This window comes from Amblyomma mixtum, chromosome 10, assembly GCF_055824585.1.
Source record: "Amblyomma mixtum isolate Tamu chromosome 10, ASM5582458v1, whole genome shotgun sequence".
NCBI classification, from domain to species: Eukaryota; Metazoa; Arthropoda; class Arachnida; order Ixodida; family Ixodidae; genus Amblyomma; species Amblyomma mixtum.
In genome coordinates this window covers 69,264,696-69,278,814 of record NC_143021.1, presented here as the reverse complement: position 1 = coordinate 69,278,814, position 14,119 = coordinate 69,264,696, and the positions used below count along the sequence as shown (strand labels likewise).

The 14,119-nt window shown below is 47.3% G+C and overlaps 1 protein-coding gene across 15 annotated transcripts in view; it reads left to right on the top strand.

Moving 5' to 3' along the window:
- The first annotated feature begins 3,571 nt into the window (after positions 1-3,571).
- LOC149326047 (uncharacterized) overlaps positions 3,572-14,119 on the top strand; it is a 264,379-nt gene continuing 253,831 nt past the window's right edge. For 14 of the 15 annotated variants that reach the window (XR_016286187.1, XR_016286186.1, XR_016286188.1 and 11 more), the window contains exons 1-2: positions 3,572-3,682; positions 4,140-4,192. Coding sequence is in view for 12 of the 15 variants with exons in the window: in XM_089562999.1 (XP_089419125.1) it covers positions 4,156-4,192 (37 nt within the window). In the remaining 3 variants the exon portion in view is untranslated. The remainder of the gene's footprint in view (positions 3,683-4,139; positions 4,193-14,119) is intronic. The other variant, XM_089562996.1, reaches the window with a different exon arrangement.

The following is a 14,119-nucleotide window of genomic DNA, read 5'->3' as shown; positions in this document are numbered from 1 at the left end:
ATTAGATTAGTATTTTTGCACTAACGACATGTTTATTTTTTTTTTCAGGTGGCAATCCCCACACCCTCCCGATATTGACGAACATGTGGGGCGGCGAAAAGAAGTTGTGGCCAAATTTGTGAAGTCCTCACATAGTGTACTGCTGAATTAAAAAAGAGCTCTGCCAAGGCCGTCCAAATACTTGATCTCTTAAAATTATGCACAGATTATAGTTTGGTAACCCAGGCGCTGCGCTTCGTTCCGCGCCCGATATTAGGCACAGGAAGTGGGTTTGTTTCTGTCTGCATTTCGTTCACAAACTGCGCTAACGTTTAGCTTTTTCTTGGCGCAAGTATTTTTTGTTCACCAACTACGTCCACTGCCAATGCAACTCGGGACCGGCGGAACAGCGGTGAAGAAATGGACACCGCAGACGTGATGAGACCTTCGCATAACATGATGCGCGTGCACACTGGCGGCGTTTGTTTTTTTTTTTCTACTTTCGTCTACTTTTTTCGCAACCGACAATAAAACAGTGAGTCTAGAAGGTGTTCGTGTTCCGTACAATATTGCTGCTTTTGTTGTACAGACGCAAACACGCGCTTGACCGGTAGCTAAGCAGCCGCGGACGTTGCTCCGCGCGCCGGATTATCAGCCCAGGGGAGGACGGCAACAGTGGGGTGTCGCGCAGCGCACGTGTTTGAGAGTATTTCTCCGTCTCCTGCCCGCTCCTCGTAAAATGGTGTATAGCGATGTGCAAGAAAAAAGAAAACGAATAGCAAGGCTGACTGAAACCCATCTGCGTTCTAATTTTTTTGTCCTGATCACCCGTTTGAACCGGTTCGAGACGGTCCGAACCGGTTCGAACCGGAACGGAATGGCCCTCTGGAGCCGAACCCGGAACTGAACCCGAAAGGCGTGAACCCGAACCGAACCACCGAACCCGAAAAAATGCCGGTTCGACACCCTGCTCGGAAAGCGGGAATGCGGCATCCAGCCACCTAGTGGAGATCAGTGCTCTAGCCGTTACTACATTCTAGTTCACTGTACCGTTACCAAGGTCAATTGAAATAGGTCGCGAAGCCGGAGCTCGAATGCGGTCCAGAACCAAGTGCTAGCGACATCAAATTAGGGGTGGAACTAAAGCGCCAAAATGAAATGAGTGGACAAACACGACTAGAAGAGGAAAATAATTAGGACATATTTTTATGACAGAAGCCAACAGCCACAGAAACCAAGGGGCACAGGGGATTTTTTTTTTAAGTTATTTATTTTGTGGTGTTGATCAATTTAGAATATTAGTGAATATGTTATCGTTTAAAGATAACTGATTAGAAAAGCAGAAGAAAAAACAACCACCTGCCGCCGGTGGGATCCGAACCCACGACCTCCGAATTACGCGTCCGGTGCTCTACCTCTGAGCTACGGCGACGGCTGTCAATTCTTCTGCTTTCGGGGGTATTTATGTTTACAAGTAACCTAACCTTGAGAGTGTTCATCAGCGCCACCCACGTTCATAAGCGGCGGACGTAGAACGTCCTAAGTTACCGCAGGTGTGACGTAGTACGTCATCGAACGGAGAGGGTGGAAGCTGCGTGAGAACCCTCTTATGCTTCCTAATGCGTCAAGGCTGCCAGAATCGAGGCCCTCGCTAAGCAATTAAGCAAACAAGGGAAGGGGATGAGGGGCTCGTTATAAATATGACAGAAGCCAACAGCCACAGAAACCAAGGGGCACAGGGGATTTTTTTTTAAGTTATTTATTTTGTGGTGTTGATCAATTTAGAATATTAGTGAATATGTTATCGTTTAAAGATAACTGATTAGAAAAGCAGAAGAAAAAACAACCACCTGCCGCCGGTGGGATCCGAACCCACGACCTCCGAATTACGCGTCCGGTGCTCTACCTCTGAGCTACGGCGACGGCTGTCAATTCTGCTTTCCGCAGAAGAATTCACCCTGAATTCACGCAGCTTCCACCCTCTCCGTTCGATGACGTACTACGTCACACCTGCGGTAACTCAGGACGTTCTACGTCCGCCGCTTATGAACGTGGGTGGCGCTGATGAACACTCTCAAGGTTAGGTTACTTGTAAACATAAATACCCCCGAAAGCAGAAGAATTGACAGCCGTCGCCGTAGCTCAGAGGTAGAGCACCGGACGCGTAATTCGGAGGTCGTGGGTTCGGATCCCACCGGCGGCAGGTGGTTGTCTTTTCTTCTGCTTTTCTAATCAGTTATCTTTAAACGATAACATATTCACTAATATTCTAAATTGATCAACACCACAAAATAAATAACTTAAAAAAAATCCCCTGTGCCCCTTGGTTTCTGTGGCTGTTGGCTTCTGTCATATTTATAACGAGCCCCTCATCCCCTTCCCTTGTTTGCTTAAGGACATATTTTGTGTTTCAAAAGCATTCAAAAATAATTGCAGTGATTCATTTTTAAAATGTTTTAGTTGTATGCACTTTGTTAGAAAGTATAGCGCTTGCTTTGTAAAAATTTTATGACAGCGTTCGCTCAGAGTAGCGGCAATGGCAGCGGGACGATGCCAAGGTTGACGGTGCTCTGATGAAGCTGAAGTGATGATGATGATGAAGCGACCCCGGTCATATCTTTTGACCATTCTGCTTGCTTTTGTTTGAAACTCGATTCTGCCAGCCCTACTTTTTCCTCGTTGCTCGAGTTCTTGGTGTGCATCGTTCGTGTACAGTTTTCGCTTTTCCCTTTTGCCAGCGCTTCTGTTTAGTTTCGTTCCGTTGGGTGTGGTTCTGTCGCTTTTGCCCCAAAAGGGCATCGTCTGTGGCCATGGCGCCCCCGTACGCAAAAAAGAGGTGTGCGGTTGCACGATGTGCGAGCGATAACCTGTCTGGCGGCGTCACATTTCATCGCTTCAGCGCGACACCTGCGACATTCAGCGCGACACCTGAGGTGAGGACGAAGGAAAAAGGCACAACGAGAACTGACTACCTAAAAATAGCGTTGGTGGTCGGCACTTGTTGTGTCTTCTTTCTTCGTTCTCGTGTCGGGTGTCGCGCTGAAGCGTCGCGGCGTTCAGTAGTTTATTTTTCCCGCCAAGCAGCACGAGACGCTGACGTCACAAATATGACGTCACTAAAACACGTGACTTCAACGTTGCGTTTTTGTTTTATTTATGATGTCACTTTTTAGTTGTCCACGCATTTCGAAGACGGCGCTGGCTGCGCACCACAAGCCGCCCATGTTTTGAACGTATGGGCTTCTATGCAGCCTAGTACATAAAAACGTTGAGTACATCTACCTTGCCGTTACTTTTACGCCATAAAGGAAGAAAAGTGCTTTACAGGAATAAAAATCGGTCATTCTTGAATTTTAATAGTTACTGTAGTAAAAATATTAGATATATTGCGTATTTAATTGCTGTGATATGTTTTTTTTTCAAGAAAGATTAAGTGGTGCTGTTATAATTAGTGCGAAGTCTATTCAGATGTTATAAATTTTAACAACATGCTTAGTTTGTGCATACAATATTTTGGAGAAGAAATGTCGTGCGCTGTTTTATCACCACAAACGGCTATTTTGAGTGCATTTGTCGAAAACCGGCATAATACTTTTTTTGGTCTGGTTCTTGGCTACCGCCGCAACCGCCGTGCCACCTGTCACTTCTTTCCCGCACTAACACGGTTAAGTATGGATGGACTGCTGGCCAGTCGGTGCTACTGGTATGTACTGGGTCACCTTTTTTTTGTCGCTCACCGATTGGACTGTGCGGCCGTCTGAGGCTGGGAGGCCACTCTTTTCATTGCTGGCTGAGAGCGCGAACGCTGAGCGACAGGCCATCCTCATCACCGCAGGCGATGCGGCTGGTACACGTCGCCAACGGAAGTGACATATGTTTATCACAACACAGCTGCTTTCTAAGCCTAAGGATGGGGTGTTGGAAATGTAAAGTATCGATCACTTAAGCAATGACATTGTGTTTGGATGTCCGGGTGGTTAATAAGATAGGAAGGGCCATTTCAAAACAGCTGGGCCCTGTTTGAGGGGTCCCCTTCGTTTTCGATCGGACTCTGGTGGAACTTGCGGCCCGTGCTCGCGCTTGTGCGCCAGCTCACAAACGCGTGCACGGTCTTCAAGCGTGTGTGTGACGCATTTTCTTCTCGTTTCTCCCTCCCGAAGAAACCAGCGCACAACGATGAGCCGGCGTATGCTACAGCGCAGGTATCCAACAGGTAGGCACTCTTTGACCGCATGCACTTTAGCTTACAGCTGGTCGTCGACTTGCCCAAGAGCCAGATTGAAGTGGTGCACATGCTTGTCGCCACGGCTCGCCTCTTTTAATCCCACCGGTTAAAATACCCATCTGTGCGGCAATCTTCTCTTAGGATATCAAACGGCTTTGGCGTGTTTGTCTTGCCTGCGTGTAAAATTAGGCTGCATAATTTGGTGGCAGCCCTGTGGTGAAATGGAGTACAAGGAAACCCTGTTTCACACTTTGTCACACTGGAAACCGCTTTGGGCTCACAGGCAGTGGAGCGCGACCTGCAGTTCATTTTTGTGCCTCTCTCTTGCAACCCTTGAAAGCCTTCCGACATCCTAATATCATAATCGAGATGTAGTACCTGCTATTTTGGAGGCAACAGCTACAGATGTGTGAAGAGCCACTGTGTGCCATGGGTGGGTTTGTAGTAGCGGGGTTTCCAACTTGGATGATTAAAATAGAATGACTCTTGGCCTTATAGTTGGTTTCTCTGACAGGAGTAAGCAAACCCACCCATTGAAGGTGGTGAAATGTGCAAAGTTTCTTGTGCAAATGACGGTTGCTGCCATTTCCAAATTGATGTTGGCAGTGCCTGTGACCTAGGCAGTGCACCATAAAGGAGAGTGGCCTTGCCATGATGGGCACAGCCTTGGTTTCCTTGGTTTGCTGTGCACTTATTTCACAGGTTTTGCTGACACTGGTGGTCTGCAGCATTGAGGAGTGGGCAGTTGGGCCTCATGGTGGGCCCCCAAAGGGTGGCTGAGGATTCTCTGTTTCCTTTAATATTGGAGCCACCTGTCTAGCACTCGCTGTTTAATTGAAAAAGCTGTAGGGCTAAGCAAAGGGTATTAATAAAAGTGATGCATGGCACATGCCTGTTGAAACTTCTAAACGGGATTGAGGCTTTGCATCTTCAAGCTGTGGCTGTGAATGACCTGAAAAAAAAAAAAATTCCAGACTGTGTGCAGCATAGCTATGTCATAATGTCTTTGTAGACTGTCGCACAGATGCGGGAATAGCATTGCACCTTGTAGGAAATGGGTCTTGCCTATTTTTAGGTTGGGATTATCTAGACTCAGGTGAGACAGTGCTGTTGGGCCTGCACTTCTCTTGCTATGGCAGTGACAAAGCTGTGTAAGCAGTGCCTATTGCAACTAAACTGGTTACTTCTCTCTGATGATTTGTTTTTTACCTGCTACAAAGAAGTGCGCTGGAAGGCACTAACATTCTCAGCTGAATTTAAAAAGGGGTGGTGGGCAGCAGTAATTTGCCAGGATGGCAGTGTCTTCTGTCTGGCACCATTTCAGATTGGGAAGTAGTGGCATCTGCAAAGTTGCCTACTGCAAGCAGCAAAAAGGGCAGTAGTCAACTGCGGCTGGGACCCTGGTGAACAGTGCTCGATAAATCAGGTGTACTGTTGAAAAGAGGACGTGAACAGACAGACCTAGAAGGAAGCCTGAATTAAAGGAAAGTCTCACTTCCTTGTGGAAAATTGACGTTTGTGGATCCCATTCTAAAGGATGATGCATCCCCTCGTATTGTCTGTCTGTTCAGCAAGTGGCTGACAACAGAGTAGCCAAGTGCAGCACTGCCAGAACACTGTCGTAAGGGTAGTTGAGTTCATAAGGGCTAGGATGGTCCTGTGTTCTTTGTGTGCCATGTAGAGCACAGAAAAGCAGGGCAATGAGGGGTTTGCTAATGCGGGCATATGAGAGAAGCCAACAGTCACCGGACTGAAATACAAAGAGTCTAAATACTCTACTCGAACAGTTTTGAATTGGTTTGTACCTAAGACCCGCACAAATTACGGGTATCAAATGCTGAACTTCACTCTCCCACATTTATTAAATAAGAAATCCTTATAAATGTATAGCTAAATAATGCCAACAACTGTTATATGTCTTGTGTGTTTGTACGTTTTTTTTTTTTTTCTCTGAAAGTGCCCTCGTATTGTTTCTTTCGTTTGTTTTGTTAACGTGAACAAGTGTATCACTGCCAAGCTTCTGTAGGGTGCGCCGGCCTCGTCAAGCCTTGCCACTGGCTTTTTGCCGGTGCACCCAACATCGCCATGACGTTAAATAAATATATTCTGATTCTGAGACCAAGGAGAGCATAGGGGAGTGCACTTTTTTTATTTGCAGTATTGATCATTGGGAAATTTGTTGTGCCATCATTTTTTACCTGAAAGATAATTTATTGGAAAGTGGAAGAATAGACACAATGGCTGTGTGTACACTCGGGACTGCAGCACAGTAGCAGCAGGGACGAGACAAGAGAAGGTCTCAACTACCGGCTGCCTTGAACCCAACAAATGTCCACCTCTCTAGTAATTTGAAAGCAACTGCCACACCTGACGCATTCTTCATGGGCCACGATACAATCTCAGTCGGGATGCATGGCATCTGTAGCCATGGCACCAGGCTTCTTCTTGTACTCAGGGGGGGGGGGCATTTCACCCTGATTGAGCCAGGATTGAAGCATGCACCTGCCGCATGTGAGGCCGTAATGAGGAGGATACTAAAAAAACTATGCCTGTTTCTTCTAGATATTCATTAACCTGCTCGAAACTTCACCTGAAAAGGCTCGTCTGTCGTGAGAACATTTAGATGGATTTGCTGAAACTTTGTAAGATGCTTCTGCAGTGTCCCGTTTTCAGAAGCAGTAACCCGTAGCGCGTAGTCCAGCTTGTGAGTCTTTGCAATGAAAAATAGATAAAGCATAGCTTATCATCACCATTAATGGTTCAAGCAAGTTTGTCCAGAATTAAACCACCTTGTGGCTTGACGTTTTACTTTGCCATGTGACACCTCATTGTGCCTGCCAAAAAAGCCAAAGCTACTGCTTCAGTTGTTTATGATGTATATGCTTCATGTGACATTACAACAATGCCATCCACTTTGTTGGCCGGTAACAAGTTCTGTGATCTGTCCCTTACGGCTTGTTCCTTAGATTGTTGCATGTGGAAGGAATAAGATCTATGAACTTGTTACTGGCTGATAAAAAGGGTGGCACCACGTGAAGCGTACAAATATGCAACTGGTGCTTCAGTGTTTCACAGGCATAATGAGGCATAACTTCTATGTCCGTGTCTTTTGTTGCGCCCCTGTGTCCTCCTGAAAAGTTATGAACCAACACGCTCAAATACAAGCACTTCTGTGAAAGCAAAATGTCAAGCCATAAGGATGTGCAAGACAGGCTTCTGAAACCTTCAGCAACTGAATGCTGCCACGCTTGTGCGTGCTCTTAGGAGCTCTGCAGTTGCCACATGGTGCCCCTTTGCTACAAGTGTGAAGGTTTAACTTGGGCAGGCTTGCTCGAACCATTAACAGTGATGATGAGCTGTGTTTGGATTTATTTTTCATTGCAAAGACTCGCAAGCCTTACTGCCCATTCTGGGTTTTTGTGTGTGTGAGAACGGGGTGTGGCAGAAGCTGCATCTGTCCTTGTGCTCTTCACATCCATGCTTGTGTTGCACAGTCCTTTGCTTAAAGGCGCATCTTGCAAAGTTTCTGCAAATTCATCAGTATGTGCTCGCGATTGGTGTGAAAAGCTATTTAATATTTGAAAGACAAACACGGTGTAAGTTTTTCGGTCTTTTCTGTGGATATAACGACCTTGCAACAACATGTCGAATTGTGTTGGAGATTGCAGGGCGCATGAAGTGATTGAGTTTCAGCAGTGGCGCAAATACTGGGGTTCATCCTGGGATCACTCGGCCGAAGGGGCAAGCTGTGGGAGGCCTCCTCTTCCCTTCCACAGAATAAGGGCTCAAGAGATGTGCGAGAAACAGTGCTGTCATAATTACAATCTGTCAAAGGACTTGTCAAGCCTTTGCTTTGGTGGCACCGAGATGTGTTCGAGGGTTGGCACCGTGCAGACTCTCTCGGAAGTTTTCTTTGGGGTCTTTCTCTTGTTCAGACTTGATGAACGTTTTACAGTGTGTGAGACAGGCGCTGACAGATGAGTCTCACATAAAACTACTTCATATCATCAGCTGGCCATCTTTGTGTAAAGAAAGGAAAGAAGTAAAAACTCACTGAGCAGTGTCTACTGCCGTCACTTTCAGTTTCTTAAAACTGCCAGTCTGATTAGAAAATTGCCAATATGCCTTCCACCATCTCGGGCCCACGCGTCCTATGCGCCAAAAGTAAAGGAACATTGGTGAAAGAGTGAGAAAGCGATGCTGGTTGAATGCTGTAGAAATAGCACAACAGCTGAAATGAAATGCTTAAGCGCCACAACACAGCCTTTAGATTTGAGGAAAGCTACAAAACATAACTACACTCGAAGCTAGAGGTCTGCGCAGGACAGTTGGACAGGGCCCTGTCCTACGCAGTCCAGATTCCGAAACCGACCGCGGCCAGCTGTAAATTGCTAATGACCGGCCTGGCCTGGTGCTCATTCGGTGCTCATTCTTCATGACGGAACTTCACTCGTAAAAAAAAAAGAAAAGTAAACAGACTGTGGCGGTTACATTTCGATGGAGGCGAAACGCAAAAGATGCCCGTGTGCTGTGTGATGTCAGTGCACGTTAAAGAACCCCAGGTGGTCGAAATTATTCCGTAGACCTCCACTACGGCACCCCTTTCTTCGTTTCTTCTTTCACTCGTTCCTTTACTCCTTTCCTTATGGCGTGGTTTGGGTGTGCACCGAGATATGTGAGACCGTTATAGTGTCATTTTCTTGCCTCAAAACTAATTTTCATTTTAGCAAGACATGGCTGATACGCATGTCGGTCAGGATAACTGCAGTGCTGTTAAGCATCCCGAGCGCTCCGCTCCGTAAGTGAACGAGCATGGAGCTCGCAGGGAACTCCTTCGTGTCAGGCGGTTTCCTTGCCGTTGCAGATGGTTGAACAAAGAAGCTCCCTAACGAAGTCCATCTGGATGCATATATATGAACAAAAGTGGAGCACGATTCTCGCGGCAAATTGCGAAGGGAAAGAAGCTCTGTGAAGAAGGGTACATACGAAACGTGTCACCAGATCCTCTCGTATGCCCTCCTTTGCAGTATTTGTCTGCCTTCCATGACAGGCACGCGGAGGGGAGGGGGAGGAGTTCTGCCTCGTAACCTTTGTTATTTCTGCAAGGTGGGTGCGGACTTTCTTTCTCCAAGGTATTCCTGAATATCGCATTTTCACTTGGTACTTTGTGCTTAATTAAAACTAATTTGATTTCTAATATTAACATAGTTAATGATACTGGTAATACAACTTATGAAATAATGATAAGTGCCGCCGCGGTGGCTCAGTGGTTACGGCACTCGGCTGCTGACCCGAAAGATGCGGGTTCGATCCCGGCTGTGGCGGTGAATTTTGATGGAGATGAAATGCTAGAGGCCCGTGTACTGTGCCTTGTCAGTGCACGTTAAAGAACCCCAGGTGGTCGAAATTTTGCGGAGCCCTTCACTACGGCGTCCCTCATGACCTGAGTCACTTTGGGGCTATAAACCGTCCTAAACATAGGCTTTTATACATCACTTAGTACCCAGATTGAAACTCCGTTTCTAGCATTGCAGAAACAACAAAAGAAAACGTATTTCTACAGCAGTTGTGCGGCACAACGTTGAAATTTCTGTCCCACAGTCCACCCATAGGGGAGATGAGTGCTGCATCAGGAGCAGCCCAACGACATATGCTGGCAGGATCCACTAATGCTGCATGAATTGAGAAAGCAATGCGTACAGTTTAGCAAGGCTGAGCATGTCAGCGAAGTATCAGCACATGTAAAAGTTTGCCAGCTATTACTCACCCGGCCGGGCATAGGCCGTGGCCCGAAAGCACGTCCCCTGTTGCCTTCTCCACAATGGCATGCATATTGTAGTAGCCGCCTTTCATAGAAGGTAGATAAATACTGCGAAAGAGGGCATACGAGAGGTCCGGTGACAAGTTGTTAGAGGTCACGTTTCGTACGTATCCCTCTTCGCGGTACTTCTTTCCCTTCGCGATTTGCCACGAGAATCATGCTCCACTTTTTTCCATATATATATATATATATATATATACATACATACACAGGGTGTCCCAGCTAAATTTAACCAAGCTTTTAAAAAAGACGAAGTGCCCTAGCCCCAGTGAGACCAACTGAGGGTTGTTGCCAGTCGCGTGTCCTAGTCTGCAGTATTTTTTCTATTATGCAAACGTGGTTAATTGGCAGAGACTAATTATCTAACTTTTTAATTATTGCCTTCAGGAAGAAAGTGTCAATGCAGGAGCTGTAGATCCCATAAAAAATAACCGGTTGCCGTGTTTGCAGCCAAGTACCACTGATACAGCTTCTTTTATTTGACTTAAAAGAAAGCCCGCGAAATACAAAAAGAGCCACGTGATAGGGAAGCAGTTTCAGCGCTTCCAGACGACCAGCCAAGCAAAGACATTCGCTTATCTTTGCAACGTTGTCCCGAACGGGGTTCGGCGTTTTGCGATGGTTGCGAGATATACGCAGTTAACTCTCGCATCGGCGCTAGGGCGACCGTTTCTTCAGCGCGTGACGGTGCAAGTTAGCGGCACGGCCACATTCCTATCACTCGAGGCGAGGTTACGCGTGAAAAAGTGCTCCATGCGAGCCGCGCTTCACTTCCTTGCAAAGCAGCACCCGCTCACTTTCCATGACGCATAAGCAGTTCCTGGTGCATATCTTGCCACCTCCTCAAGACGCCAAAAGCTGTTCGGGACAGCGTTGCAAACATAAGCGGATGTCGTTGCTTGATCGCTCGTTTGGGAGCGCTGTAACTGCTTCCCTATCACGTGGTTCTTTTTGTATTTCGCGGGCTTTTTTTTAAAGGGATACTGAGGCGGTTTTCGAATCAGCTAACCTTCTATGGTTTTGAAGTAGTGTCATTGCTGATCACGTCTGTGAAATTATTTTTTCGATTTTGGCTAAAACAGTGCCGCAATCACCAATTAAAAATGAGATGTTTAAATTTCCCGCGCCCCGCGCGAGCGCAGGAGAGGGGAAAAGCGGAGAGGGAAACCTCGTCCATGTCGGCCAGCGTGACGTCATGTTGAGGACCCGGGGATGCTTCGGCGCACCCGAGCGCGCTTTCAGCGCGCGTTGTTTCTCGTGCTGCATGCGTTGTTCCTCGTACTGCGTGCGTTGTGACGTACAAAGCGTGTCAGCCGACCTTGAGAATCAGATTCAACAGGTACTACTCTGCGTTCGTGTCCACGAACAACTACGGCCGCGACTGTGTCGTCTTCCACTGTTTTCCGCAAGATCACAAGCTCGCAGCGCAACCGCTCGCTGCTGTGACGAAGAATTCAAGCCGACTAAAGCAAGCTTACTCTGCTCGAAACACTTTCGTAAGTTCGGCTACAGGCAGAGCTTGTCCTAGTGTGATCTCTGGAGATTTCTGTCGAAAAGGCGCGGCTGAACCATGACACAGTTCCATTGATTTCCTCGCGCATAAGAGGCGTGTCACCATTCCGAAGAAGCGCCTCTTTTAAAAGTATAAACATGCTCACTTAGCCCCTGAAGAAACCTTATTGAGGCTTAAGCATGTGTCGCTCTCCTCAGCTTAGGTGCGGCCAGACCGCCTGAGACGTGCTCAGCAAGGCTCGGTTAGCGATTTTATACTCGGTTCGACGTGTCCAAGCAAGCAAGCAAGCAAGCAAGCAGAGCAAAGCACAATAAAGCAAAGCAAGCAAGCATCGAAGCTCTTCATATGCGGCATCTCGTTTAATCCTAGCTAAGCAATTAAAATGAAAGCGTTCGACGTTGATTTCGGATGCAAATTTATGAGAGAAATGAATGCGAACCGAGTTTTTGCAAAAAAACACCGCAACCTTCCTCGGTTTCTTCATCAAGTTGTGGCAGCGGGCGAGTTGCAGCTAGCTTGGCTTTTAAACACAAATATAGTTGGCAACTACTTCACTGAACCTAAACTGCAAATCTAGGAAGGGCGAACGTTTCCGAGGCAGCGATTAATATTTTCTGGCATCTGCTGAACGCGCCAGGAGTGAAGCGTATTTGTGCGCGTATTTGGCTTGGTTTCCAGCGCACAATGATTGAGTCACTATCTCGTGGTCACATGCCTCGCAGTGCTTGGCCACTGCGCTTCGCTAATTTTGACACCAACTTTGTGCTCCTTCATCGTTTCCTTGAAATACTTTCTTGCCCCAACCTGCAACGCCGGGTACTGAGAACAGGATTTTTTGTACACAGTGCTTTGGGCCTTTTCTTTAGGATGACGCTCTTCCGGGCGAGCCAGGAGGCGTCCGGTGGTGGTAATTGACTTGAGTATTGTTCGCACCCCTTCCTTTCCGAGAATACGAGCCGAGGTTGTGCTGGCACCTTTTACGCATGGTCTGCATCGCGTCTTTGACGCTGGCGTATGCTTGTGCTAGGCGTAGAATATTTTGCTTCTGTCTTTTTTGGTTTCAGGCGATACGTGGAATGAGCAAACTGTAGTATCCTTTTCTTCGGTGGTCAGTAAAAAAAAATACTCGCCGTATTCACTTTTACAACGACACGGAAAGCTGCGATCTGCCCTCAACGCAGCGCCGGATCCGCATCTGCAGCTTGTCCAGTCCTCAAAGTGACGTCACGACCTCTCTTGACCAATCACGGGCGGCGGCGCGGCGCGCGGCGTGCCCCGCGGCACAGGCCGCATATTTCGGCTAAAAAAGGCAATTCACGCCTGTTTTTGCCTTATTTGGATGCGATATTCCAGTATACAGCATGAAAAACTATAGGATGCCGCTGCCAGCCCGATTTTCAGAAAAAGTGCTTCAGTCTCCCTTTAAGTCAAATAAAAGAAGCTGTATCAGTGGTACTTGGCTGCAAACACGGCAAACGGTTATTTTTTATGGGATCTACAGCTCCTGCATTGACACTTTCTTCCTGAAGGCAATAATTAAAAAGTTAGCTAATTAGTCTGTGATAATTAACCACGTTTGCATAATAAAAAATATACCGTAGAGTAGGACATGCGACTGTCAACAACCCTCAGTAGGACTCACTGGGCTAGGGAACATCCTCTTTTTTACAAGCTTGGTTACCTTTAGCTGGGACACCCTGTATATGCATCCAGCTGGACTTTGTTAGGGAGCTTGAAATTTGGCTTCTTCGTCCAATCGCCTGCAGCAGCAAGGAGACCACCCGGCACAAAAGAGTTTCCTGGAGGCTCCATGCTCGTTCACTTATGGAGTGGAGCGCTCGGGATGCTTAACAGCTTTGCGGTTATCCTTACTGACATGGGCATGAGTCGTGTCTCTCTATTTGCATTTACATGAATGCAACCGAAGTCGACCCCAGTCCACTTTGTGGGGGAAAGTGCAGAACGTCGGGGGGGAAGAGAGTAGAGGACGAGTCTACTTCTCAAGACCAGCTCTTTCTCTCGAAAAGTTGACTCATTCGGTCGCCTTCGTGTAAACGCGGCCAGAGGATTCCACAGCAGTCGCTACGGTGGTAGTGAAGTTGTGGAACCTTTCAAATTCCTGGAAGTCCGTATTCTCTGCGCTGTGCCCTTCCTCAGGGCACGGCGCTCGCTTTCTCTTACGGCCTGTGCTGGAGGGGCAGTTGCTACCGCAGCTCTCCGGGGGCGCTGCGAGCTCTCAGTTCGAGGGGAATTGCTGAAATGTATCCGCGAGGCAGCCTCGGCGCGCGCTGGTTTGGATACTTTGCACATGTTGCTCAACGGCTGCTTCGAGCACTGAACCAGAACTTGACAACCATATCTCGTGCTGCCACCGCTATCGGCAAAACATTGAAGTTGGCATACAGTGATGGTGCATAGTATTAGTGGGTAGGGCTGAATCATTTGCGACTGACAGGAATAAAAGTGAGGCAAGATATTTCACTCAGAAACCAGGGTTAGGAAACATTTATTTTCATCTTCAAGGCTGGCACAGTGTCTATCAGTACATGGAAATGTATGAAGAAAATAATAGCACTTGCCG